The sequence below is a fragment of the Brassica oleracea genome, chromosome C7, assembly GCF_000695525.1.
Source record: "Brassica oleracea var. oleracea cultivar TO1000 chromosome C7, BOL, whole genome shotgun sequence".
NCBI classification, from domain to species: Eukaryota; Viridiplantae; Streptophyta; class Magnoliopsida; order Brassicales; family Brassicaceae; genus Brassica; species Brassica oleracea.
The window spans coordinates 35,759,412-35,784,777 of record NC_027754.1 but is presented as its reverse complement, the minus strand read 5'-3'; the positions used below and the strand labels follow the sequence as shown (position 1 = coordinate 35,784,777).

Here is a 25,366-nt window from a genome sequence, read left to right as displayed (position 1 = left end):
TGTTTGACTAAGTTCTGTTGGAAACAGCTTCATACCAAGAAAAGAAACAGATTAGCTCAAAGCCGATTGAATGACATGGTGTTTGTCAAGTACAATCGTGCTTTGCAGCGTAGGATGAAAAGAAATGATGCAAAGGATCCAATTCTTTTGGAGGAAATAGATGATAGCAACGAGTGGTTGATGGGGAAGATGGATGGAAACTCCTCCAATGATGAAGATGATGCTTTCGTCCATGATGATGAGGACCTGACTTGGACTTTGGTGAGTGAAGCAGCCGGAGCTGAAGAACCAAGCTATGGTACTAGAGGAGCGAAGACTCCTCATTCAGCTAAGAACAACAAAGGGAAAGGAATAGCTACTTCTTCAACTCAGAGCAAGCGCTATGGTACATCAGCTCCTCATTTGGAATTGGTTGATGAAGATGATGACGTCGGAGAGGAGTTAGGAAAGGAAGATGGTAGCTTCTGGAAGGATTTGGAATTGGAGTATGAAGAGAGTGGTTCTGAATCTGAGTAGAGATTCTACTTGGATTGGTGTTTTTATTTGCTTTTGATTTGGTGTTTTATTTGCTTTTGAATTTGGTGTTTGCATTTGGTATTTTCAGTGTTTTGCTATTTGAACCTTTCTGTTTTATTATATGAAGTTGGTGTTTTTTATTTCTTACTTGTTTTTCTTAAGTTTTACGTAATATACTAATATATATATAAAAAAGTGGTTTTGCAGGTTACCTTGTTCTGTTGCAGGTATCGCTTTGTACCGCCATGGCGCTAGGCGCTAAGCTCCCACCTCCTCGCTTCTTGTCGCCACCCGCAATTTCGAACCAAGGTTCAAATTGATGATTACGATCTAGAGGAAAGCGGGAAGAAACTAAACGCGTTCGAGTTGATCGCGTCGTCGTCCACCGCGAATCTCGCAGGTTTGTTCGGGAATTTTGTGACGCCGGATCATTGCGATCAGTTCGTCTCCGACGAGAGCCCGGCGGAGATTATGCGTAAGGTTGTGGAGGTTGCTAGGCAGTTGAATCTGAGGATTGCGAAGAAGAAGGAGAGAGCGGTGAAGCTGAAAGGGTCGCAGGGAGTGGCGAACATCGTTGTGAAGATTCGCAGATTAACGGATGAGTTGGTGATGAAGAACAAGCAAAGAGACGTGGGCTTAGCTTGGGCCGATGAGCTCAGGCGAAAGCTACGTCGTATCATTAACCAACCGGTTAATTGGGGTCCGTAAAATTGTTTCAACACTAAAACCAATTTTATTCGGAATTTTCAAATGAACAATACAACCGGTTTAATTGAGGATTCGAGAAGCACTATAGTGAACCAGTTCGGCTTACAGTGGAGCAGAGAGAGTAATGGGAAGATTGGCCTCTCTGTATATAAAAATCAAGAAAAAAGAAAAAAATTGAAGAATACTAACCGGAATTCCATTTTTTTGTTTCTCTTTTCTTTACAGAGTATACTTTTAACATGATACAAAATTATTTGCTACATTTCTTTGGAGAGAATTTTAATAAGACTGATATTTACGTGTATGTGTGATCTATGTGTGTTTTGCAAACTTGTGCTTTTGTTTTTGGTAATGAACATGCCAACCGTTTGTAATGTTTAAGATTCTGATAATCTGATTTATATTTTTTGATTATATTTGGGAATCGGAAGAAGCATTGTGTATGTTATATGTTTTCTTTTTTTGTATCATTGTGTATGTTATATGTATATTACTGTTTTCAAGCTATGCAAGTTTCTTTGCGACATTAAACTATCTAACAAAAGTATTGTCATATATGCTTACGAAACACAAGATTAGTGGTAATATGCATAGTAAATTACTTTAACAAAACAATACATTGCGTGTAAAATGTCAATTCTTTTATGTGTGCATATAGGGGAAAAACAGCCAATTCATACATAACGGAGGACTGCGGTCTAGATCAGTACATGCACTTGGACTCTGTGCTAAAACATACACTAACATCTAATATATTCAAATTTCATATATGAACAACAAAATTTAGGTCTTTTCATACTTTGACATCCGTTACTCAAACGTTTATGGTGGAGTTAACAGATTACTTACATGTCATTTAGACATTAACACGCGGTTTTCTATTTAAAATAGTCAACGTAGATACATAATAGTTCATGTAATCTTCAACCATCAATACAAGCGTGGTCTAGTGGTTGTGTTATGGTTTCCATTCAAGCATATCTGGGTTCGTTTTGTGCCTGGCCCTTAATTTTCAACATTAATTATATCATCTTCTTCATCTAACAGCCATTAGGGTTTTCTGCAAAAAAACAAAACGTGGCCGCCATTTTGACAAAATCTTCATTTTTTTTTGTTTTTAAACAGCGTTTTGACATACAAACTTGTTTTATTTGTTTTTTCATAAAAAAAACTTAGAGAAAGCTACAAAAGTACCAGCAGGGCTCATTTGGTTGTTACATAAGCAAAATCCAATGAATGCCTCTCTCAAATCTTCTCGCGGTGACCTGAAAGATTCGCCGGCGTAACACACGTTGCCGAGTTCCTCTTCAAAACGGAGAAGCTGCAACAGATACAATTTTTTTTACAACGCAACAAAAACAATTCAAACTTGTAAATCTACGAGTTTGTATGTCAAAACACTGTTTAAAAGTAAAATTAAATGAAGATTTTGTGAAAAATATCAATGGCGGCCGCGTTTTGTTTTTGCAGAAAACTAATGGCTTTTAGATGAAAAAGATGATATAATTACGAAAATACCATTCATTAGACAAATGTTGAAAAATGAGGGGTCAGGCGTACATCGAACCCATATCCACATGATCGAAAACAATAACACAACCACTAGACCACGCTTATATTAATTGTTGATGATTACATTAACTATGTATTATATGTACGTTGATTATTTTAAACAGAAAGCCACGTATTAATGTCTAAAGGACATGTAAGCAATCGGTTAACTCCAGGTAAGCACCGTAAACGTTTGACTAACAGAGACATGGTGAAAGTATGAATAGACCTAAATTTTGTTGTTCATGTATGAAATTTGAATATATTAAATGCTAGTGTATGTTTTAGTACAGGGTCCGAGTGCATGTACTCATCGGGACCGCATCCCTCTGTTGATGTATGAATTGGCCGTTTTCCCGTGCATATAGGCTATAGCTGTGTCTGTTCTTGTTTGATATATTGTAGGAAGTGAAAACATGTGAAAAAAGTTGATTGGCTTTATTCCATTTAACTAGTTGTATGGTACAAAAGAACTAAAGATATTATTACATTACAGGCGTGTAAAAGCTATCGCATGAGCAACTACAAAAACAAATGAAATAATTTTCTCTATGGACTATATAGACTAGTCTTACTATCTGCATGATCAAGTCACTAGTAAGTAGTTAAACCTTTTTCTAGCAGATATGTACAGAATGAAAAACGATTCTTCAAGACAAAAACGAATCAAAGAACGAGGAGGACTCATCGTTTGGTTCTTCTTTTGCTCTAGAGAACCCACCACCAACAAAGTTATCGTTATTACTACCAAATGACCCGGTACTAGTGTTGTTGTTGTGAAGCATTTGAAGCGTATATGGTGCTTGAGAAGAAGTAGTGTAACTAGTGTGACCAGCAATAGCATTTGGTCTAATTGGTGCTGAAGAAGGATCTTGTGCCAGTCTGTTTGTGGAGTATCCACTACCACGAGCTGCAGGTACATCGTGGTTGTGTTTCCCTTCATAGGTCGTGATCACGGCTCTCATATCATGTGATGCTCTCTCAACATGTTTTCTCACTGGACAACCGGGGGTTGTGTACTTGTAGTAGCTTCTGTTAAGATTCAAGTGATAAAAAAACATAAGATTGCGAGACTGTTGATTCTAGTAGATAAGGAAATTTTCGGAAAAGAAAATTTGAATATCTAGTTTCTGAAACTATATAAGTACGGATTGTTTAATGAGTTGTAAATTATTTATTTTACATAATCAAAAATTTGCATGTTTTACTCTTTGAGTTTATTACTTTCTTCAAGTTTGATTCGCATTTTGACTTTCAAGAACCTTGATGATATCAAGAAGCTAAAAATGTTGAAGTTATTTACCTTGGATTAGGGTTTCATTTAACGACCTTTTGTCCGTACTTTCTCCATCTGTAACCATCGTCAAGAATGTCTATATCACTTGTTGTCTGTACAACAATCCTCGGCTCTCTAACTGTCTTGCTTCCATTACCATTCCCAGTACCGTTTGTTTCGCTCTCTCCTTTCCTAAAAAAACACACAAGAAACAAACATTTTAAGAAACTTTCTAATACAAGTAATTTTCAAAAGAGAGTGACGTATGATCTTTTACCATCTCTTTGCTTCAGGTTCACTCCCACAATCTTCTTCTTCTCCTCTGCTGATAACCGTTAACTCATCGTCTCCAAGAGAACCAGAAGTAGTATTATCATCTTGTTGGATCAGAAAGGAATCAGAGTGATCACCATGATGATCAAAAACAGCTGAATGAAACGTGGACGAAGAAGAAGAAGATGATCTTCTAGTGGACTGAGGTTTAGGATGGTTATGGCTTCCCTTATACACAATCTCTGTGATCTGACCTTCTAAAGATGTCTCCACTTTCTTCTTCGTTGGACAGTTTGGGTAAGTACACTTAAGTAACTCTGAGGATTCTCGCTCCCTTTCACCTGTTTCTGTCCGTACTTTCTCCAGTTGTAACCATCCTCTCCTTTCCTCTGCTCTCTTCCATTGTAAGATACAGATTGATGATGAATGTTGTTGTTTTGACGAGTTTCCTGAACATACAAAACATTTTAAACTTGAGGAAACAGACAGTGAAAGTAAATAGGTATTTGAAGTTGGAACATACCTGTGACTGAAAGACAGAACTGTTTGTTGCTGTTGTTGTTGTGGGAGCAGAAACTCCTGATGATTGTGTCTGAAATGGGAAGTCAAAGAAGTTAACGTTGTTGTTGTTGTTCTTGTTCGTCTTCTTTTCTTCGTTTATGCTTTTCTGATTACTTTCGTATGTGACAAGAGCTCCTGTGGTTGGAGAAGCAAGAACCTACAAAACAGAATCAAGAGCGGTTAATTTAGAATCAAGAATGGTTTTAGTAGAATCAAGAATGTTCTAATAAAATCAAGAATCATTTTTAACAGAATCAAGAATGATTTTCGAGAATTTGGAATCAATTCGATGTTATGTCAATAGCTATAGTTTTATCTCAAAAGCAATTGAATTAAAGAAAAAAACAGAGGAGGTTTACGTTAGCAGAGGAGGCAACAAAAGCAGGGGAATCAAGAAAAACAGAGGGGCTGAAACAAGTGGAAGGAGAGACAAGAGATGGAGAGATTGAGATTGAAGGAGGAGCAAAAGATCTGAACTTTGGTGGGATCTCAAGATCTTCAAGAGAAGCTGTTGATGATCTTCCGGACCAATTAGCAGAACCATTCATGTTCTGTCTGGTTCTGCTATTGTCCATAGTAAGAAGAGACATTGTCCATAGTAAGAAGAGACGAAGCAGCCATACAGCAAAAAGAAACAGAAACTTTTCTTTTGTCTTATGAAAGACCGCTGAGATATTTATACAAAGTGGGAGAGCTTGGAGAAGAGGGCAAAGAAGAAAAGAAAAGAAAAGAAAAGAAGAGATGTGATGGGTAAGGCTCTTGAAATGTTTATGTATTTTGTTTGTTATGTCTGTATATATAAAACATGAGAAGATGGAGTTACCGATATCTACCCGAAAATGGCTTCCCCCGGAACATGACTGGGTCAAGTGCAATATTGGGATGGATTTTTCCAAAACCAAGAGCCTTGTGGGGGGGGAGCGTGGGTTCTAAGGAATGAGAGAGGTGTCGTGAAGAGCCTTCTCGGGAGTCAGGAGCAAAGAGGAGGCAAAGATGGTGGTAGTCTTATGGGCTTTAGAAAGTATGAGAAGTCAAAGACAATTGAAAATCATCTTTGCGGCTGAGTTTGGAGATATTTTTGGGGCAATTGAACGACCAAAAGCATGGCCTTCTTTTCTATATCACAGCAGTGAAATGAGGAGAGAGTTGGAAGGGATCACTGAATGGAAGCTACTGGTTGTTACGAGAGAAACGAATAGAAGAGCCTTTTTCATTGCTCAAAGTGTCACAAATTATGGGTTGGTCAACTCTTATGTGGCCAGAGGACATCCTCCCTGGCTGTTTGAGCTCTTTGTAAATGAAAGCCGAGCCCTCTGATTGCTTTTTCGTCTAGGGGAGTGTGATGAAACGTAGGTTTTTGGTGATGGGGAGTTTGGAGCGGTGAAGGAAAGGGGCTGAAGGTTCGTCTCTGTTTCAGATGCTCTGTTTTTTTTCCTCTCTCTGCGTTGTTTATCTTGACTCATCGCTCTGTGTCTGGAACACATGTGAGTGAGCTGATCAATGGTTGTATTAGTTACTAATTGAGGCTTTGCCTATCTTATATATATAATCCCAACTTTTACGGAAAAAATAAAATAAAACATGTTGCATGATCTGATTGGTTAGTTTTTTTCTTTCTAGCTTTGTTTTTTTTTATGGCACAAATGAAGAAAAAAAAAGAGAGTGTAGTTTTTGATAAGGTTTTAGTTTGACCGTTGAAAAGATTAGAAGATGGAGAAGAAGAGGAAAATGAGGAGAGATGGTCAGACCATGTGGCCTTGACTTTGAACGAGACGGGCTTACGTCAGCTTCTTGCTTACGTCATTCTTTTGGATGCCTTTTCGACCGCCACGTGTAGTTTCTTGCGGTTCAATTCATTTGGATGAAAATGCGGTTTTCCATTAGGTCGTCTCTTTTCTTTAAAGCACATGATTAGAGATTAGGAAGTGGTTAATTAGCAAAACCTCCTAATTAAAGTCGTTATTAAATCCATTTGCTGCCACTTGGTGTCAATCTATTTGTTTACTCATGCGCCTCTTACTTTAGTACACGGGTGTAGCCTTCGCAGCCTACACGTACCAAAGACGTGGCATTGTTTGCTGCTTCCAGAATCACTTGTAGTTAAAAAGAATCTCTTAACACATGAAAGCAAGTGAGATACACACATCTCGTTGCCTAGCTAGCTTGCAACATCTCTCTCTTTAAACACAGCGTTTTAAGGTCGGATGCACGGGGCTGACACATCGCGACGGCCGTCGAAGTCTCTGATGGATCGGATGAAGACTAGCTGTTTATCCGTGGCAGTCTCGCTTAAAGAAGGGCTTAGCTACGTCAAAGCCTTCTTTGTCGGCCAGGTACGTTTTTGATATTGTCATTTATCAATCGTTAAGTTTTCTTGAGCATCCGTGTAGTGTGTGGTTCAAGCCACTGAAGGAAACGACTATATACATGTACAAGATATAGATATGATAAAAGAAATTGATCTTAGGAATATCCTGTCCGGTTTTAACACGGTTCAGAGACTCATGGGTCTTGAATCATGATCAGATGACGCGTTTTGGGTGGCTCATGTATTACCTTAATAAATTAAGTACTTCATATTATTATCTCTCTTTTTATTAGCCACTTCATCAAATACTTATGTGCATTTTCTGACTTGCATCCGCGTTGCTATCTAACAAGTTGTACATATACAAGCTTCAAATAGTTTCATATTGTTATGGTCAAATACTATAACCTGTTCATGACTTTTTATTTTAAGTTCTGAGTAAAAATATATTAATTCATGACATTTTTGGTTTGAAAGACAAAGAGGTTGACGGCCAAGAACGAGAAAGAAGCTACGGATGCTCATCTAACAGAGACAAAAATGCAAGTTGAAGCAACCGATGAAGCAGAGAACGCCAAGAAGAGGCTTCATCAATCTTCTTAATGTTTTTTTTGGTAATTTAATGTGGTTTTACTAATTCGAAGGGAATGTCTTCTTAACTATAAGGAGAGAAAAACAAATCTTATACAGGATATTGATTACCGTTGTCTTTAGAAATGGTGTGACGCATTCCGCAAGATTATATGTTTATGTTCTTCCACGAGACCACGAGAAGGGAGTATAAACTTGAATAAACATTTACTCAATAAAGGAATCTTCTCAAAGTGAAAAATATGGTTTCGGACTCGGTAGATGAACTGTGTAGAGTAGTCCAGCCAACGTAACCGTGGAGAAAGAGATGAACGTCACTATCCAGAAATCCTGAAAACAAAAGTATAATCGCATTATAACCTCAAACCAAATCATGTCTTTGTACTGACGTTTATATGTTTAGAAAACATTTAAAAAAACAAACGTAAAACCAAAGACAAACAATTAAACATGACTAGTTGTGTCTGATGGGAAATTAATCATCAACTATTTTGATCTTTAGGGTGTAAGCGGACTATGTTACCTTTGGATTCGATACAATGATACCCAATAGATATGCCATCAAGTCAAGAGCCGATTGCAACGAGTTTTGAACTCCTCCAACAACACAACGGTCTGTTTCTGAAACTTGATCCTGATTTTTAAGACCAAATATCATACCAAAATGTTACTATAACTTTGAATATAACCACAAAATCGAAATAAATTTTTTTGAATTTACCTGCATTTGCTGGATGACGGCAAGATCAAACATCCACAAGCCAAGCCTCGAAGCAGCAACTCCACCCATTAGCATGTACGATGCTATGTTATCCCTTTTAACCCAAATCGATCCAACACATACCAAAAGGCAGCTCCACTGCAAGAACAAGAACTCTACTTTTCTGACTTTTGTTTTTCTCATGTCTCATATACAATTGATTCTTCCAAAGGATTACTCAAGTCACGTAACATGTTCAAGTTCTGCTAGATTCGTATATAATACATTTAGCAAATAAATATATCTAAGGAAGAATGACAAAATGAATTGTTATAACCAATTAGATGAACCAAAATGTGGTACATATTTCTTGTTATTTCTGTTTAGAAAGAGCACATACATTCATTCATATAGTAAGCTATGAGAATCTAAAACTTAGTTAATGCAAATAATTTGTAATAATTTCATATCACTATTGTGATTGCCATAATTACAGTGATTGGCAATCTCTAACATAACTCATTAAAATGGATTAGCAGTTTCAAGATGATAATATACCTGCGACCAGAATGACCAGAGGCCGGTTCTCAGCGTTGAGATACGGCTTTGCATTAGAGGATAGACGACTGTAGCCGCTAGTCCAACCGTGGCACTTATTCCCCTGCCTATACCATTGATATATGTAGCCGTTATATGTATCCCTTCCCACTGCAATGTAGCCGTTATCAATGTTCCAAAGCTGTGCCAACGCAGTAAAGAATAGATAAATGATATTATTTTGTGCAGGCCTGTCCGTAAATATAAAAGACTGGAAGCACAAAAAGAATGTTGGACCTGTTAGTAAGTAACTAAAAGAAAAAAGAAAAATGTGGCTGCAAAGAATGGAACTTCTCACCTCGAACACCCTAAAACCCACCCAACGCCAACTAAACTACCAGAGATTTGCCAAAATGAAGGGCCGAAATATTACATATTTATCATTTGTGTGAACGGGTTGATTTGTAGAGTTTGTTCATCTTCAAGGATTATAAGACGAACCCTGTTGACTTTTAGGCTAAGGGTTTAAAAATTGGACTCAATCTGGACTAAAGCCCCACTACAACACTCCAGCGTGGATTCTTCTGATAACGACATTGTATCCGATTCCAAAGTTAGTTCTATATATATCACCCGCAATGAGGAAAAGAATTGCCTGGAATTTTTAAGCCGAATCTCTCTCCTCTTTTTGTGTTAACTAGGTCGGCTGTCTAGCTCTTCGATTCTCTTGATGGTTCTAATCTCTCCGTCGTTGAATCTCCGGAATCTCCTTTTCCCTTTGTGTTAACAAGGTCGGTTCTCTCTCTCTCGGTTTATTCATTTGGGTCGAGTGGATTCTCTTGATTATGACGTCGTTTTATCGTTTTATTTTAGGGTTTAGGGTTCACATCAAATATCTCTTTCTCTCCTTCGAATCTCTGTCATATATTGATAGTCCTGGTTTTGATTTTGGAATTTTGTTGTAGATGTCTTTTTTGGATGCCGTTGAGTTACGTCTCACAGGAATGCGGAACTTTGTCTCGCAATCATGGAAATATCTTTTCGCCGCCCACTTACCAACAATTGCCTCCTCTTCGTTTTCATTTTATGCTCTGTGCGCTTGGAGAGACGATGAAGCGACCTGGGGGATTCAATTATTGATGATTGTGATGTTATTCGTGTCCTTCCTTGACTTTTTCAGTGTTTCCTTGGTTCTCCTTCTTCGAGATGATGATGATGCAGCAATGGTGGGTGCAGTGGCAGTTCGACTTCGACCAAGTTTGCGTGCATTGACAACATAGTTGTTAAAGACAGTGGCTCTCGGAGTTTTTCTAATGCTAGATGGTGAATTTAAGAAGGGCAAAAGGCTTTGGATGGCTCTGTTTTGTGTCTCCTACAATCTCCACATCATACATCTGATGGTCATTTTCCATATACATGGTCATACATCTGATGGTCATTTTCCATATACACGAAGGGTGTAACTGGTGACAAATAAAAAGAATATATGGAATGATAGGAATTATTATTTCTGGAATTTAATGGAATGAAATCAGCATTTCATTTATTCCAAAACGTTTTTGATTTGGAATGATTTTTCAAATGATTGTTATTTTTTTTCTGGAATAGTATGAAATGTTATGGAATGAAATAGAATACACATTCCATATTTTAATTGTAACTGGTGAACTTTTTCTGAAATGCACATGAATTAAGCATTCAGAAAGTTTTAATTTCAAAAAAATGCATTCCACTTGCAGCCAAAGATTGTGACTTTGCAGCAGGATTTCTTGCCGCTTCTTTCAGTCTAGTGGTGGATGCGATACATGATGATTGGAAGCTCTTACTTTTTCCTCTTGTTTGGTTTCTTGTAGCTCTCTTGGCATGTTACAAGTGCATCGTTATTCTCGGGATGGTGGTTGGCCAGGCCTAAACGGTTAGGGATATAGCTGTTTCCACTTTTTTTCTCTTTTGATTAATTAGAGCTGTTTCCATTTTAATTCTTAGGGGGTTGTATTCAATCTAAGAATTTAATAGAATTTGAAAGAATTCATAAATAATAATTTTTGTAGTAGTTTAAAAGATTTTATGAGGGTTTAATGCATTTACATAATTTTCATGTTTACTTTTCTTAAGGATTTTAAAAGAATGCACTTAAATTTGATAGAATATCAATTTCTCTAAAATCAATGAAAATTTTGAATCTTTATTATATTGAAAAGATAACAAACATTATTTTAGTTATAAAACTGAAAGAAATATAACAGTTACTATTACTACAAAAGTTCACTGATTGTAGCAATTTTATTGCATAAAACAAAATAAAGGTACATTTAGGCAATATTATTTAAAAAAAGAGTAAGAAGCTAAATTTTGAGAAAACCTTTTTCTCCCAGACACGTTTTTCGAGGTGCGAAAGAGACACATTATCAGACTGGTTTTCCACCGCAACTACCTGGTTTACCACCGTAGTCGTCGGAATTTTTTGAAATCTTTAAAAATTTCCGATTCGCTTGCTCGTCTGGGATGGCTGGTGTGGTTTCTGCTGTCCTCACATCTGCTGGAGCTCGCATTCTCACACTAATCTCGAAAAGTATGAGTTTTAGATTCTCGTCGTTTCAGAGCTTCTCGTGGGACTTGAGATAACTCTGTATGCCCTGTCGTTGGGGTTCTTCTTACTGTCTGAGTGCAGTCTTTGAATTATCTAACCCTACTGTCGATCTTTGATTCATAACCTATTCCTTCTTACTTCTGGGCAGAGTGTTTTAGTGTTTGAACTGAGCTTCAACAAACCACTATTCTCTCGCTTCAACATGTCTCGTCGATACTCTAGCCGAGATAAGGAAAAATGGGTCTCCGACCCTTCTCGCCCACCAAAGCGCTCTCCAATTGTCCTTCCTGAGACCAACTGCTCCCGGCTCATTGAGGAACACAGGTATACCCTGATAGGGCGGGTTACAAATCCTGCTACGCAAAACACCAGGGCTCTGGTGGACTTCTTCTTGCAACAATGGCAGGTGGTGGGATCTTTTACTGGGCGAAGCCTCGGGCCACTATTGTTCCAATTTACCTTTGAATCGGAACAGGATCTCCAAGCTATTATGGCTAAGGCGCCTTATCACTTCAAAAAGTGGATGTTCATCCTTCAACGCTGGGAACCTATTGTGTCTGATCTTTTCCCAGCAACTATCCCCTTCTGGGTGACAATTCATGGTATACCCCTTCACTACTGGACGGACGACTCTCTTAGAGCTATAGGGAAGGCTCTAGGACCGGTGGAGACCACCGATGAGGTGAAAGAAAGGATTCGCGTTATTGTTAACGGGCTTAAACCCCTTGAGAGATTCCTGGAAATAAGTTTAAAATCTGGAGAAACAAAGAAGGTTGAACTTGAGTATGAGAAGCTAGAGAAGCATTGTTTCTCGTGTCTCTCATTATCTCATGAAGCTGGAAACTTCCCCAATAAAACCGCTTCAGAAGACTCCCCCTCCCCACGCTTGGGTATCACGCAACTGCGCACTCTAGATCGTATTGCTGAGAGCAGAAAGAGAGCTGATAACCGTAAGCTCTCTCGCTTCTCCCCGTATGAAAGAAGCCATGGAGAACCTACAAATGACAGTCGTCGTGACCATCCTCGTGGACAACCACAACAAAGGCACGATTACTAAAATTGGCACGATGGAAGGAGAGATGATAGGAGGGGGGAACATCACTCTATTAACTCTTCCTCGAGGGAGAGAGGTGGCGACAGAGCTCGCCTGCACTACAATGAACCCCTCCCTCCTATTAGAGAAAGCTCACCTGTCTCTCTAAGGTCAAAGACGATGCGCTCTGCAAATCCTACTGCTAAATCCTACTGGAGGCCTGTTTCGGAGGAAGGAAATGGCAGACAGGCGCACTCTGTTCAGTCGCAAATCTCCCACACTCCATCTCCAAAACCTCAGCGTGAACCAATGGCGACAGGCAAGAGCCTACTAACCAACTCCCCCCATACTCCACGAGGCAGTGCACATTCAGGAGAGCGTCGTTCAGCTCTTGAACGTCTCTCAGGTGAACTGCTCTCAACAGGCCAAGACAGGTCACTGCTCTCAAGGGGGGAGAACAGCTTACCTTCCGGAGAGCGCAGATCAGCCCTGGAACGTCTCTCGGGAGTTCCTGATAGAGTCCCGCTACTTCATAATGGTATAGCAAACTCTGACTCGGGTAGGTTGCAAGACGTTAATATCCAATACCTGGAAGATGCTCCACCATACCAGACCCCTCCAGAGCTTTTGAGAGCCTCGACAACAAAAGCGGCTGCTGCTGGTAGTGCTCAAGAGCAAAGTCAAATCCAAACCAGAAAACAAGCTGCTAGAGAGGACTCACCGATAAGAACTCTAAGTGAAGACATAGCTCATGTCTCTCTTCGGCTAGGGCCGATGTCTGACCGGTGCTACCTCCCCATAGCCTACCCTTTCAAAGGCTGCGGGCAAGCGAGTTACCCGAGCCCCACCAAAGAGTCGTGTGCAAGGAAGTCCTGCTAAGGGAGTTCCCGTAAACAAGAGGAAGGTCACAAAAGCTAAAAGTTCATCAAAACGCAAGCTGAGGGTAGTTTCTAAGGCCAAAGGAAAAGGGAAAGCACTAGCACCTGGAGCTCGCCCTGCTACCACTCTGATCCCAGCAATCACTAAGAAGCGAGCAGATTTTCAGACCGCTCCTCCCTCTCTTCCTTAGCGAGTTTGAGCTGGAACTGTCAGGGGATAAGGAGCCCCCTTACAGTTCGTCGTCTTCGGGAAATCAAGTCGAAGCTTTCCCCGGACATTATGTTCCTTATGGAGACAAAAAAATCAAGATGAAGCGGTGCTGAATACGTACAGGAGCTCGGACTACTCTCACCACTATACTGTCCCACCCGAAGGACTTAGCGGTGGCCTTGCGCTTTCTTGGAAGTCAAACATACAGCTTGATGTTTTGTACTCCTCACCAAACATCATTGATACTTGTATCACGCACCAGAATAAAACCTTCTTTGTTTAATATGTGTATGGTGCCCCAAGAAGAGATGAAAGAGTCGAATTTTGGAATAAATTAACTGAATTTGGAACTCAACGGGATGAATCATGGCTAATAACGGGTGATTTTAACGATCTGTTAAATAACTCGGAGAAGATTAGAGGGCCTATGCGGTGGGAAGGCTCCTTCTTATCTTTCCGTAGTTTCGTCACTCAGTTTGGAATCTGGGATCTCCAACATTCGGGTAACTCACTATCATGGAGAGGAACCCGCTATAGCCACTTCATCCAATCCCGCCTGGACCGGTCAATGGCCAATCTCGCATGGAGTGAAATGTTCCCGCAAGGACGCTGCGAATATCATCGCTTCGAAGGCTCAGACCACAGGCTAGTGCTCACTCTCTTTGACAGTAACTTACTAAGGAAACATAAAGGTGTCTTCCAGTTTGATAGAAGCCTTCGCGAGAAGCCTGAAATCAGATCTCTTGTGGAAGAAACATGGAGCCAGCAACCTCAAGAGTCAGTCCTTACGAAAATCTGTCGGGTTAGAACGAAGATAGTGGAGTGGACAAAACTTCAGAACCAGAACAGCAGAGAGCTTATCTAGTATACACAAGAACAACTTGAAGCTGCATTATCGGATATTATACCAAACGCGGGTCCCATTGACTCGCTACAAGCGGTGCTTAGTGCAGCTTATGCGGATGAGGAACAATACTGGCGGCAACGAAGCCGCATCCAATGGCTAAGCTGCGGTGATAGGAACTCCACCTTTTTTCACTCGGTTACGAGAGGGCACAGAGCACAAAATAAATTTGCTGTCATAGAAGATGCTACCGGTAACGCGTTTGTGGAAGAGAGACAAATTGTGCAAACCATAGAAAACTATTACCAAGATATCTTCTCCTCTCGTTCAGTTGGAGACCTAAGTATTGTCCAGGAAGCTCTCAGCCCCAAGGTCTCTCCAGAAATGAACCAAGCTCTCATTGCATTACCTACCGACCTGGAAATCAGAGCTGCTGTCTTTTCTATTAATGCGGATAAAGCTCTGGGGCCTGATGGGTTCTCAGCGGGTTTCTACCAGTCCTTTTGGGATATCATTGGCGACGATATCTCAAGAGATATCAGGGGCTTCTTCTCTTCCGGCGAGATTCATAGGCGCCAAAATGAAACACGTGTACGCCTCATACCAAAGATCTCTGGACCAAGGAAGGTAGCGGAATATAGACTCATTGCCTTGTGCAACACTCATTACAAGATCATCGCCAAGATTCTCACCAAGCGACTTCAGCCCATTCTCTCACATCTCATCTCAGAACATCAGTCGGCTTTTGTTCCAGGTCGGGCAATTTCCGACAATGTACTTATTACCCATGAGATTCTCTATTATCTCCGTACGTCGGCTGTCCGACAAAGATGCTCAATGGCGGTAAAAACCGACATGAGCAAGGCGTACGATAGGATTGAATGGGATTTTCTCCGAGAGGTGCTGACACGACTTGGGTTCCACAGTGTGTGGATTTCTTGGATTATGGAATGCGTATCTTCGGTCTCATACGCTTTTCTCATAAACGGTGCACCACAGGGCAATGTCGCTCCGATGAGAGGACTCCGGCAGGGCGATCCCTTGTCCCCTTACCTCTTTATCCTGTGTACCGAGGTATTATCTGGCTTATGCAACAAGGCACAAGAACATGGAGAGCTAACGGGCGTTAAGGTAGCTCGCGGAAGCCCCCCGATCAACCATCTATTGTTCGCCGACGATACCATGTTCTTCTGCAGATCGGACCGGGATAGCTGTGAGACACTCGTGAAGATCCTTAACCGGTATGAGCTAGCCTCGGGTCAGTGCATAAACCGTGATAAGTCAGCCATCACCTTCTCGTCAAAAACACTACCGTCAACAAAGCACAACATTAAGACGGCCTTGGGGATTGGACAGGAAGGCGGTATTGGCAAATACCTTGGGTTACCGGAGCACTTTGGAAGATAGAAGAGAGACATCTTCTCCTCTATTGTTGATCGTATCAGACAAAAAGCCCACGGGTGGACCAATCGATTCCTCTCGGGAGCGGGAAAGTTGGTTCTTCTAAAAACTGTGTTGACAGCCATGCCAGCTTATACTATGTCATGCTTTAAGCTGCCGGTATCGTTGTGTAAACAGATCCAATCGGTGCTGACACGCTTCTGGTGGGACCTTAAGCCGGAACACAAACGACTATGCTGGGTTTCTTGGGATAAACTCACCTTGCCCAAGTCAGTGGGAGGACTCGGGTTTAGAGATATCGAGCACTTCAATGATGCGTTATTGGCTAAGTTAGCGTGGCGGCTTTTGAAAAACCCAGCCTCCCTGTTGGGAAAGACCTTGCTCGAGAAATACTGCCATTTCTCAAGCCTCCTTGATTGTCCCACAAGTGGAGCTATGTCTCACGGCTGGCGTGGTATATTGGCAGGCCGAGAAGTTCTAAAGCTAGGTGTTGGATGGGCCATAGAAGATGGGAAAGAAGTTAATCTTTGGGAGGAGAACTGGCTATCAACATCAGATATGCAGCGCCCGATCGGTCCTCCTCCCTTTGACGCTCAAGAACTAACGGTTCACGACCTCTTACACCATGACTCGGGTGATTGGAACTTGGAAGCTATCCGATCTCACTTACCGCAGTATGAGGAGATGATTCGCCTGATTCACCAAAGCTCATACAATATGGAAGATGCTCTTGTCTGGCTACCTGGTAAGACAGGAAGCTACACAACAAAGTCTGGATACGCCCTGGCTAAGATCGCGCGAGATCAAGATAGATTGCAACCGGTTACAAGCCAGGTTAACCAGTTAGGTTGGCGATCGTGTGTCTGGAATAAAGAAACCGCCCCGAAGCTTAATGTATTTCTATGGAGACTGGCCAACAAGGCCCTCCCGGTGGGTGCAGCATTAGCTCGTAGAGGTATCCAAGCTACAACAACATGCAAGCGTTGTAACGCCATTGAGAGTGAAATCCACACCTTTTTTTCACTGCCCCTTTGCGAAAAAAATCTGGGATCTCCTTCCGGCATTACACAAACCGTGCAACACTACCTCTACAATTTTGAGCCTCATGGAGAACGGTAAAAGGATGATCTCCCTCCCACCAACAGGTATCTCGAAGCCTCTGTTTCCTTGGATATTATGGAACTTATGGACAAGTAGAAATCAGCTCCTGTTTGAAGATAGAAAGTTCTCTGAAGAAGAAGTCCTAACCAAGGCTATTAGGGACGCCAAAGAATGGTGCCAGGCGCAGCCATGCATGGTGAAACAGCCACCCGTCCGGCCATCAGTGAAACCTAGCGGTACTTCGCCCTCTACTATGGACTGCTATACAGATGGGGCCTGGGATTCGACATCAAAAACAGGTGGAATGGGCTGGATCTTCAAAGATCGTTCAGGTACGGTTAGTCTCCAAGGTGCAAGTGCAAAGAGATATGTTGGGTCCGCTTTAATGGCGGAGGCTCTAGCTCAGAAAGCTGCACTAGAAGCGGCAAACCAACAGGGTCTTATCGACCTGAGGTGTTTCTCCGACTCTCTTAGTCTAGTCTCTCTGCTCACAACGGACTCGTCCACAGTTAAGAATGCACTTAAATTTGATAGAATATCAATTTCTCTAAAATCAATGAAAATTTTGAATCTTTATTATATTGAAAAGATAACAAACATTATTTTAGTTATAAAACTGAAAGAAATATAACAGTTACTACTACTACAAAAGTTCACTGATTGTAGCAATTTTATTGCATAAAACAAAATAAGGGTATATTCGTTGTGCTGCATTTTGACGATGAAAAATATTTGTGTTATTTCAATTTTGTCACTTTTTGTTTTCATTACTTAAGAAATAAAAAGAAATTTTTTTATCAAAGAAAAAGAAAAGAAAAAAGAAATAAAAAAGAAGCTTGACTAATACCATCTCGTCGATAGAAATCATGTTAAGGTGGTCGATGAATTACCCAGGCCCGTTGAATAGCCATCTCGTCAATTATAATACCATACTTGTAATTAGAGTGGAGATGAAGACGACTGCAAGAAACTATATGACGAACATCACATAATTTCAGATTTACGATGCCAAATCTCCTCATAAAGGAAGGAATTGGTTCTTCACATTTTTACATTACATTTTCCGTTAAATTCTTTTCAAATAACATTACTACAAAATCTACCAAATATTAAATAACACTAGAATTTAAAAGAATTAGAAAATTGATTACAAATTTTTAAACCAATAACACAAGATTTTGAAAGAATTGATGAAATCCTTAATTGAATAACACTAGAATTTAATGGAAACTATAATTCTTTCAAATTCCATCAAACTTCTAGATCCAATACCTCCACCTTGTTATTAAATTCAACTGTGTTCAACACCTAACATAATCTACTTTAAGCAAAACCTTATATGGTTTAGGATTACAGCGGATACAAGACGAAGATTTAGTCATTTAATTATCTTGTTAATGTCTTTAGACTCTTTACCGAGACAATATATAGTATGATCTAGGCCTGTGACGGATCGGATATCCGGGCAATTTTAAGATATCCGGATCCGGATCTTTATCCGGCGGATCCATAATTTTAATAACCATATCCGGATCCAGGTGTCGGATATCCTTCTAAAAATTGTAATATCCGGCGGATATCCGGATCCGGATTTAGATTCTTAAAATAAATAAAAAATAATATTAATATATATAAAATATGAACAATAATTTAAAAATAAAAAAATATAAATTTTTTTTAATTATTTCTATGTATAATATTACAAAATTTACATAAAATTTATATATACTATTATAAAAATAAAAATATATTAAATAAAATTAATTTTTATATATATATATTACTATTTTGAAATATTTATTAATAAAATTTACGGATCCGGATATCCGGACTAAAAAATTAAGATATCCGGATCCGGCTTTGACGGATCCAACATTTTACTATCCGGATTCGGACCTTCCGGATATCCGGATTTTCTAATCGGATCTGGATCGAATCTCGGATCGAATCCGGATCTCGGATAAAAGTTCCAGGCCTAGTATGATCTACTAAGCAACGCACACCTATCAATACAGCAAGAGTTCTTGACTCTAAAATGGCTTTTAGTTTTAGAAGCCATTAGTTCTTGAGAGCTAATACGCAATGGATAGAAGACTTTGTTGACTATTTGTCGAAGGTCACTGCAGATAAACGGCAAATGATAAAAGAAAAAAAAATTGAAAGATCGATACAATTATTAAAAAAAAGAGGTTCGTTCTCAGTAGAGTTAAACCCATAGTTGCAAATGTAACAACAAGACAGGGATGACTATCCGTGCTCCTTCAGTCCTTGTGCATCAGCATATCGACTAGCTATGCATGTGATTAGAGGTGATGAGAGTAACTTTTTAAGTATATACGCATGAATGCATGAGAAAATTTTCTTTTTTGGTAAAAGAACTCGAAAACTATTAATCTAATAAACGCCGCAGTAACGAAAAACGAAGCACACGACAGAGAGATCAGAGATGTATTCGATTGCATGAGAACATTCATTGTGTGATCATAGTTTCACGATTTATTTAGGATTTGGGATAAAGAATTTTTTACTTTTTATAGATTTTGTGCCACTTCGAACAAACTCCACTGGTTTTGATGTTTTCTCGTTTGGCATAAACGACATTTAATTTGTTTGATATGTCCTTTATTACGTAGTTCATGCATTAAAACAAGTCTTTTTCAACTTTTGCATAGTCATTTGCTATCATTCATCAACAACTTTTTATTATCACCTACCAAACATATATCCAAGTCCTAGTGGATGGAGGTTATCATTATTATACTTAATGTTAATTCAATCAATCTAGTATTGCTTGGCCAAGTAGCAGTTTCATTTTAATTTGGATCTTTGCATTTGGAGCAATATGAAATGTAAGACGGAGTATAACCAAGAGGAACTTCACATACGGTAAATATTGTTAGGGCCATTTCTTGTAAGAAAATTTTGTCACTTGTTGTGTCAATTGAAGTCATTCTTCAAGGTACTAGCGATGGCGAATTTGACCATTTGGCAACATTTTCTTTTTAAAATCCATATTTAAAAGCCGCGTAGTCTCTTCAAATCCAAAACCATATATCGATAACATTTTTGTGATGTAAAACATTATTCCCACTATTTAGAACTGGGTAGACAAAGTTCAAAGAACCAAGTCATTTCTCCACCGGCCCATACTCATTTGGCAACTTACTTCATTTGTTCATATGTTACATCTACCACTTTAAATATTCTTAACAAAATTTTGCTTAAGCCTTTTAAATGTTCATTGCTGCCTCTGAGTTATAATAATGTTCGCAAGAGCTAATATATAAAAAACCCTCAAAATACCATTTGTTTTACTTAAAAGATTCTAAATCAATCAAAATATATAAACCAATAACACCTAAGTCAACTCGTTTCTAAACAAAAAAAAAACACTAACTAATGTTGTAGTTATTATATTCTCTTGACCAAAGTTGTAAAAGGAATGAACTCTTGTAGCTGCCTCAAACGAAAGTTGTTTCAAATGAATTTCGTGAAACTAGAGAAGATGCTCAAACTGTATTACGTGTTACGACATTCTTAATCCTCTTGTTAAAATTAATTGTAATGTGACAATTGATGCACATGCAGACCAAGCTGCCGAATCTTTACCAATGAAATGGTGATGATGTATACGCTTCCGGAAACTACTAGTTAAAGACCGATGTGATGATTCTGATTCAGATTCAGTTCAGATGTTTATGTATGATTGATGGCAATTTTTTTTTTGGTAACCATGGTAAGACTTTTTTACCATTTTCGATTTTTGACAGAAATCTTTTGTTTTAAAAGGAATTTTCACAGAAGTTAAATACAAATTAAAGAAAAAATATAAAATACCAAAGCAAAGAAAAGCAAACACTCCGAGCAAAGACCTAAGATCAACAATGGTTTTTGTTTCTTGGAAGTGATTCCTAAAGCGTTAGAAATTGTGAAGAAGGTTATGAGCAAGGAGAAAGTGATAAGGATTTGATGAATACCATATCCTCTACTTAGATTTTAGAGCATTTTTAATTCTACTACATTTTTACTCATTTGCTACTATTATTCTATTTATAGAGTAATGATTTTATTTTTTACTTATTACTCTATTTTTAAAAAAAAAATGTAGATAGAACTTAGAGTGAAAAGCAACACTATTATAGAGTTACTGCATTAAAAAAACACAAAATCGAGCAAAAAAATTTAGATGCTTTTGAGCCAGGTCATAAGAGACATCGTCGCTTATACGAGCTATGGTTCATCTTCGTTACTATCTCTCAATCATTGCGAGTTCAGATTTCTATAATTTCAACTTCGAAGTATGTTGTTACGTGTAAATAATTGGTCATTAAGAAAGGTTGTGGTTGAACTCGGTCTCCGCGCATCAACCACAACCTAATAAACCAAACCAATTTCAAATTCAAACTACGTCACATTTCACAAACAATGATCTCCAGAAATTATTGTCCTAAGAAATAACATACTAAGATTACGACATAACTTGTAGCGAGCAGATATGCATGGTACACTTCACCACGTAAGAGTTCATATTTTTAGGGAACAAACATAGAAATAAAATAAACAAGTTCTTTGCTTCTTCAACAAGCAACTAAACCAAAACAAACAAACTTCAGACTCTTACTACTACTACTTCTGCTGCTGCTTCTTCACTGGACCTTACTTGTGCAACACTCTTTCAGTTCCCATCATCTGATGACTTCAAGTAGAGTGTTTCTCCACCATCCCCTGAGCTTCCACCCCTGCCTTCACCACTTCCCATCTCCGGCTTCCCACGGCCAAATTCATGAAACCCACCAGCCTCTCCCTGAAGGATATGGAGACCACTGCTTCCTCCTCCGCTGCTAGAGCTCATCCCAAGCTGGCTATGGTGCAACTGCTGATGCTGAAGCGTTGCATAAGGCTGTTGCTGCTGCTGATACATCATTGAAGAACGAGCTGCCATAAGAGACTGCTGAGTCATCTGCTGCTGTTGAGTCGCCTGTTGCTGCTGCAAATAGTGTGACGCTCCTTCTCCCTGAATCAACCCACCACCAGCAGATCCATACTGCCAACAATACCAATGATTTTTTCAGTATTATGCAGAAAATTTGAGTACTCTTGTGATTTAACTGTTTACCTGGCTATGCACGCTTGGAGGTTGAGGCTGAGAATCTGCTATTGCAGCCAAGTACATGAGGTTGCGTTGAAGCCTTGCCTGATTCCTGTAACAACATATTTAACCTTATGATCATATCCTAAACACAAGTGAAAATCAAGGAGATATGTTTAATCTTACTCGGCACACTCGCTGAGCTTTCCTGAGTTTTGAGACTCAACTATCTTCAGAATCAAAGACTTGTTCTCATCCAAGTACTACAGATTAAGAACATCATAACCTTCATTAATCAGTAATGGTACGGTACGAACAGAATCTATAAACAAAGATTTGATATTTTCTTTTGTTGGAATAAAGACATAAGAAACTCAAGGAGACCCCAGTACTTGAGATTCCAGACTTATCAAAAGACAAAAAACGTTGAAACATAGCAAAAGTTGTATGAAAGATTTTCTTTCTAAAAGATTTTGAGAAGGACCACATAAAAGTGGAGCTTAAGGACCACAAAAGTAATATATCTGGTCATGTAAGGAAAAGAAGGAACACTTGGACTGAGCTTATACATATTAGATCTAAATCTAATGATAACAATCTAAACAGGACCACCACATTCACATAAATGGCTTTGTGGTTTTTGCCATCAATGAAACTTCCAGAACCCGAAAACCAAGACAAGCTTGAAATGTGAACAATCTTCAGTTCCCAAGATTTGTCTGTTTCGAACACATTATTTTTTTCATTACATGTTTCAAGAACTTAAAACAGCTGGACCCTAAACTTGTTTTTTCATAGAGAAAATCTCTTCAACCGTTGGACATGTAGCTGCCTCAATATTTTCATTACATGTTTCAAGAACTTAAAACAGCTGGACCCTAAACTTGTTTTTTCATAGAGATAATCTCTTCAACCGTTGGACATGTATAGGCCTCAAATTTTTCAAGCTCTAGTAAACCAAAGTTCTAGTTTAATAGCTATTGTGTTCGGGTTTTAGACAATTATTTCTGTCCAAACCGGCGTATTAAAAAGATATACAGAACCTTAATGGACAAGGAAAAAAAAACTTGAATCAATCAACTAGTGACAACAAGGTGAAAGAAGATAGAAACACATACCAAGCAAACACTACTACTACACAAAAATGAAACTAATTTATCTATGAAAAAACATGAAAACAAGAACAGCAAGAACCAAAAAACAAAATCTTAGAAGTTTCAGTTTAGTTACACCCATTAGATAATCCATCATTTAAATATGTTGTGTGAGAGGATAAAAAAACGGTGTATCTGGATCTTCCAAGTGAGTTTTCATCACTTGGGCTATTTTTAAATTCAAAAAGCATAAATAATAAACAAAGAGATGATATAATATAAAGTTGCAGAAGTAGTAGAAGGAGAAGAAGAAGAAGAAAACCTGCTGGATATGATCAGAGGTGACATTGCTGGGGTAGTAACCAGCCATCATGGGCTGCATCTGCATCAGGTGCTGTTGCATCTCTTTTGCTATTTTATATAAAACCTGATTATTCTTATTTTTATTTATTTATAGTTGCAAAAATGTTTTATAGAGAGAACCCCCACCACTAAACCCAAAGGAAAAAGAGAAGCCACCAGAGAAAGAGAGAGAGAGGGGAAGATGTTAAACTTTTTGTATCTGTCTTCTCTCTCTCACACCCACTTCTTCTGTATATAGAAAACTCTTAACTATTGAAGATGTATATCTGTGTGTGTGTGTGTGTGTGTTATCTCGCTTTCTCTCCCCCACAAAAGTTGTTTTGCGTTAAAAGACTCAGAGAGACAGTGAAGTCTCTTAAATAGAGAGAGAGAGAGAGAGAGAGAGGTGTTAATAGGGAGGGGTGAGAGAGAGTCTTGTTTCTCTTTTTCTTGGGGTTTGGGGTATGGTTTTGTTGGTTTCTTTCTGTCTCATCCTATCTCTGTCCCTGCGAGGGAGAGGAAGTCACGTGACGAGTCATGCTTATTATAGAGACGTGAGCTTTGAAGTTTACATTTTTTTTATTGCTTCGAAGTTTCAACCTTAACTACAGTGGCTCCTTTATTTTGAAGAACTTTTCCAGACAAGACCATTAACTCTATATATATCATTCGGTTTATTTCGCTTAGGTTTTCTCCATTTTAGCCAAAATATCTTCAGTGTTTCGACCAAAGAGCTAACTATATAATTCTAAGTATATGTGTCAATTCAATAATTATATTAATTTTTCAATATTGTCAATATTGACGCTATTTATAACAAAATATATACTCTCTTTGTTTCTAATTGTAAGTAGTTTTGCTTAAAAGCACGAATATTAAAAAAATTGTTATTTAAAAGAATATGTCATTTAACCAATTAATTCAACCAATTATTAAAAACCTAACATTATTTCATTGGTCACACAATATCCAATAAATGAAAAAGATGCATTGAAATATGTAAACTACTTATATTGTGAAACAAATTTTTTTTGCTAAAACTACTTACATTTAGAAACGGAGGGAGTAGCTGATATAAATCAAGTTACAATTTTTTAGTCATCGTAAATTTCTAGCCATTGCTTTAAAGAATGCAAAGAAAAAAATACGACTCTTTCTGTTTCAAAATAGATGATGTTTTAGGGAGTTTTTGATATTTCAAAATAGATGATGTTTTTATATTTCAAGGTATCTTTTAACTTTATCAAAAACTGTGTAATCAATCATATTTTGTAGTATGTTTTGTGATTAGTTGAATAATTTTTAATGTATATTTTAATGATACATTTTAGATAAAAAAACAAGTTTTTTAATATTTGTGTTCTAACCTAAAACTTCATGTATTTTAAAACAGATGGAGTAGTTTTCTAGATTTAAAATCACACTAAAATGTCATCTGATTTTATATAGACCTATTTCCTAGAATTCGAAAACAAACAACCAAACCGAGTGCCCACGCCTCCTTGAGCAAAACCACTGCCGGTACGATCCCTAGCCCATTGGTTTGAATGTTAGATATACTGATGACGTCTGACTAAAGGATCTCTAAAGTTTTTGAAATGGTTTGGTGATAAAATTTTGTATACAGTTTGGAGTTATTTGATGCTTATAAGAGTTCCTCGCATTATCTTTTGTTCGAATTCTTGAAGTACGTTTCGATGGTCGGTAAACTTAAATTAAAAAGATTTAACATGTAAGTTATCTTTGCGTGGTTATGTTAATT

General features: G+C 38.5%; 3 protein-coding genes and 4 pseudogenes across 3 annotated transcripts; 4 read left to right on the top strand and 3 right to left on the bottom strand.

The window, feature by feature from the left end:
- The window catches only part of LOC106303181, a 6,384-nt pseudogene extending 4,978 nt beyond the window's left edge, over window positions 1-1,406 (top strand).
- A 1,841-nt stretch (window positions 1,407-3,247) lies between these two features.
- On the bottom strand, window positions 3,248-5,588 carry LOC106304654 (annotated as a pseudogene).
- A 1,442-nt stretch (window positions 5,589-7,030) lies between these two features.
- LOC106305194 lies at window positions 7,031-7,958 on the top strand. Its single transcript, XM_013741564.1, has 2 exons — window positions 7,031-7,218; window positions 7,671-7,958. Exons 1-2 carry the CDS (start codon window positions 7,090-7,092, stop codon window positions 7,794-7,796), a joined length of 255 nt encoding a protein of 84 aa, XP_013597018.1. The 5' UTR covers window positions 7,031-7,089; the 3' UTR covers window positions 7,797-7,958.
- Window positions 7,904-9,618, bottom strand: LOC106303180 (annotated as a pseudogene).
- Window positions 9,619-11,813: 2,195 nt separating this feature from the next.
- LOC106303179 lies at window positions 11,814-12,668 on the top strand. The gene has a single exon (XM_013739515.1). It carries the CDS (start codon window positions 11,814-11,816, stop codon window positions 12,666-12,668), a length of 855 nt encoding a protein of 284 aa, XP_013594969.1.
- A 156-nt stretch (window positions 12,669-12,824) lies between these two features.
- Window positions 12,825-18,457, top strand: LOC106303178 (annotated as a pseudogene).
- A 3,139-nt stretch (window positions 18,458-21,596) lies between these two features.
- LOC106302151 (GRF1-interacting factor 1) lies at window positions 21,597-24,017 on the bottom strand. Its single transcript, XM_013738680.1, has 5 exons — window positions 23,752-24,017; window positions 23,585-23,673; window positions 22,355-22,431; window positions 22,196-22,280; window positions 21,597-22,123 (listed from the first exon to the last, which is right to left on the bottom strand). The coding sequence occupies exons 2-5, from the start codon at window positions 23,663-23,665 to the stop codon at window positions 21,755-21,757; spliced, it is 612 nt and encodes a 203-aa protein (XP_013594134.1). The 5' UTR covers window positions 23,666-23,673; window positions 23,752-24,017; the 3' UTR covers window positions 21,597-21,754.
- Between the last annotated feature and the right edge of the window lie 1,349 nt (window positions 24,018-25,366).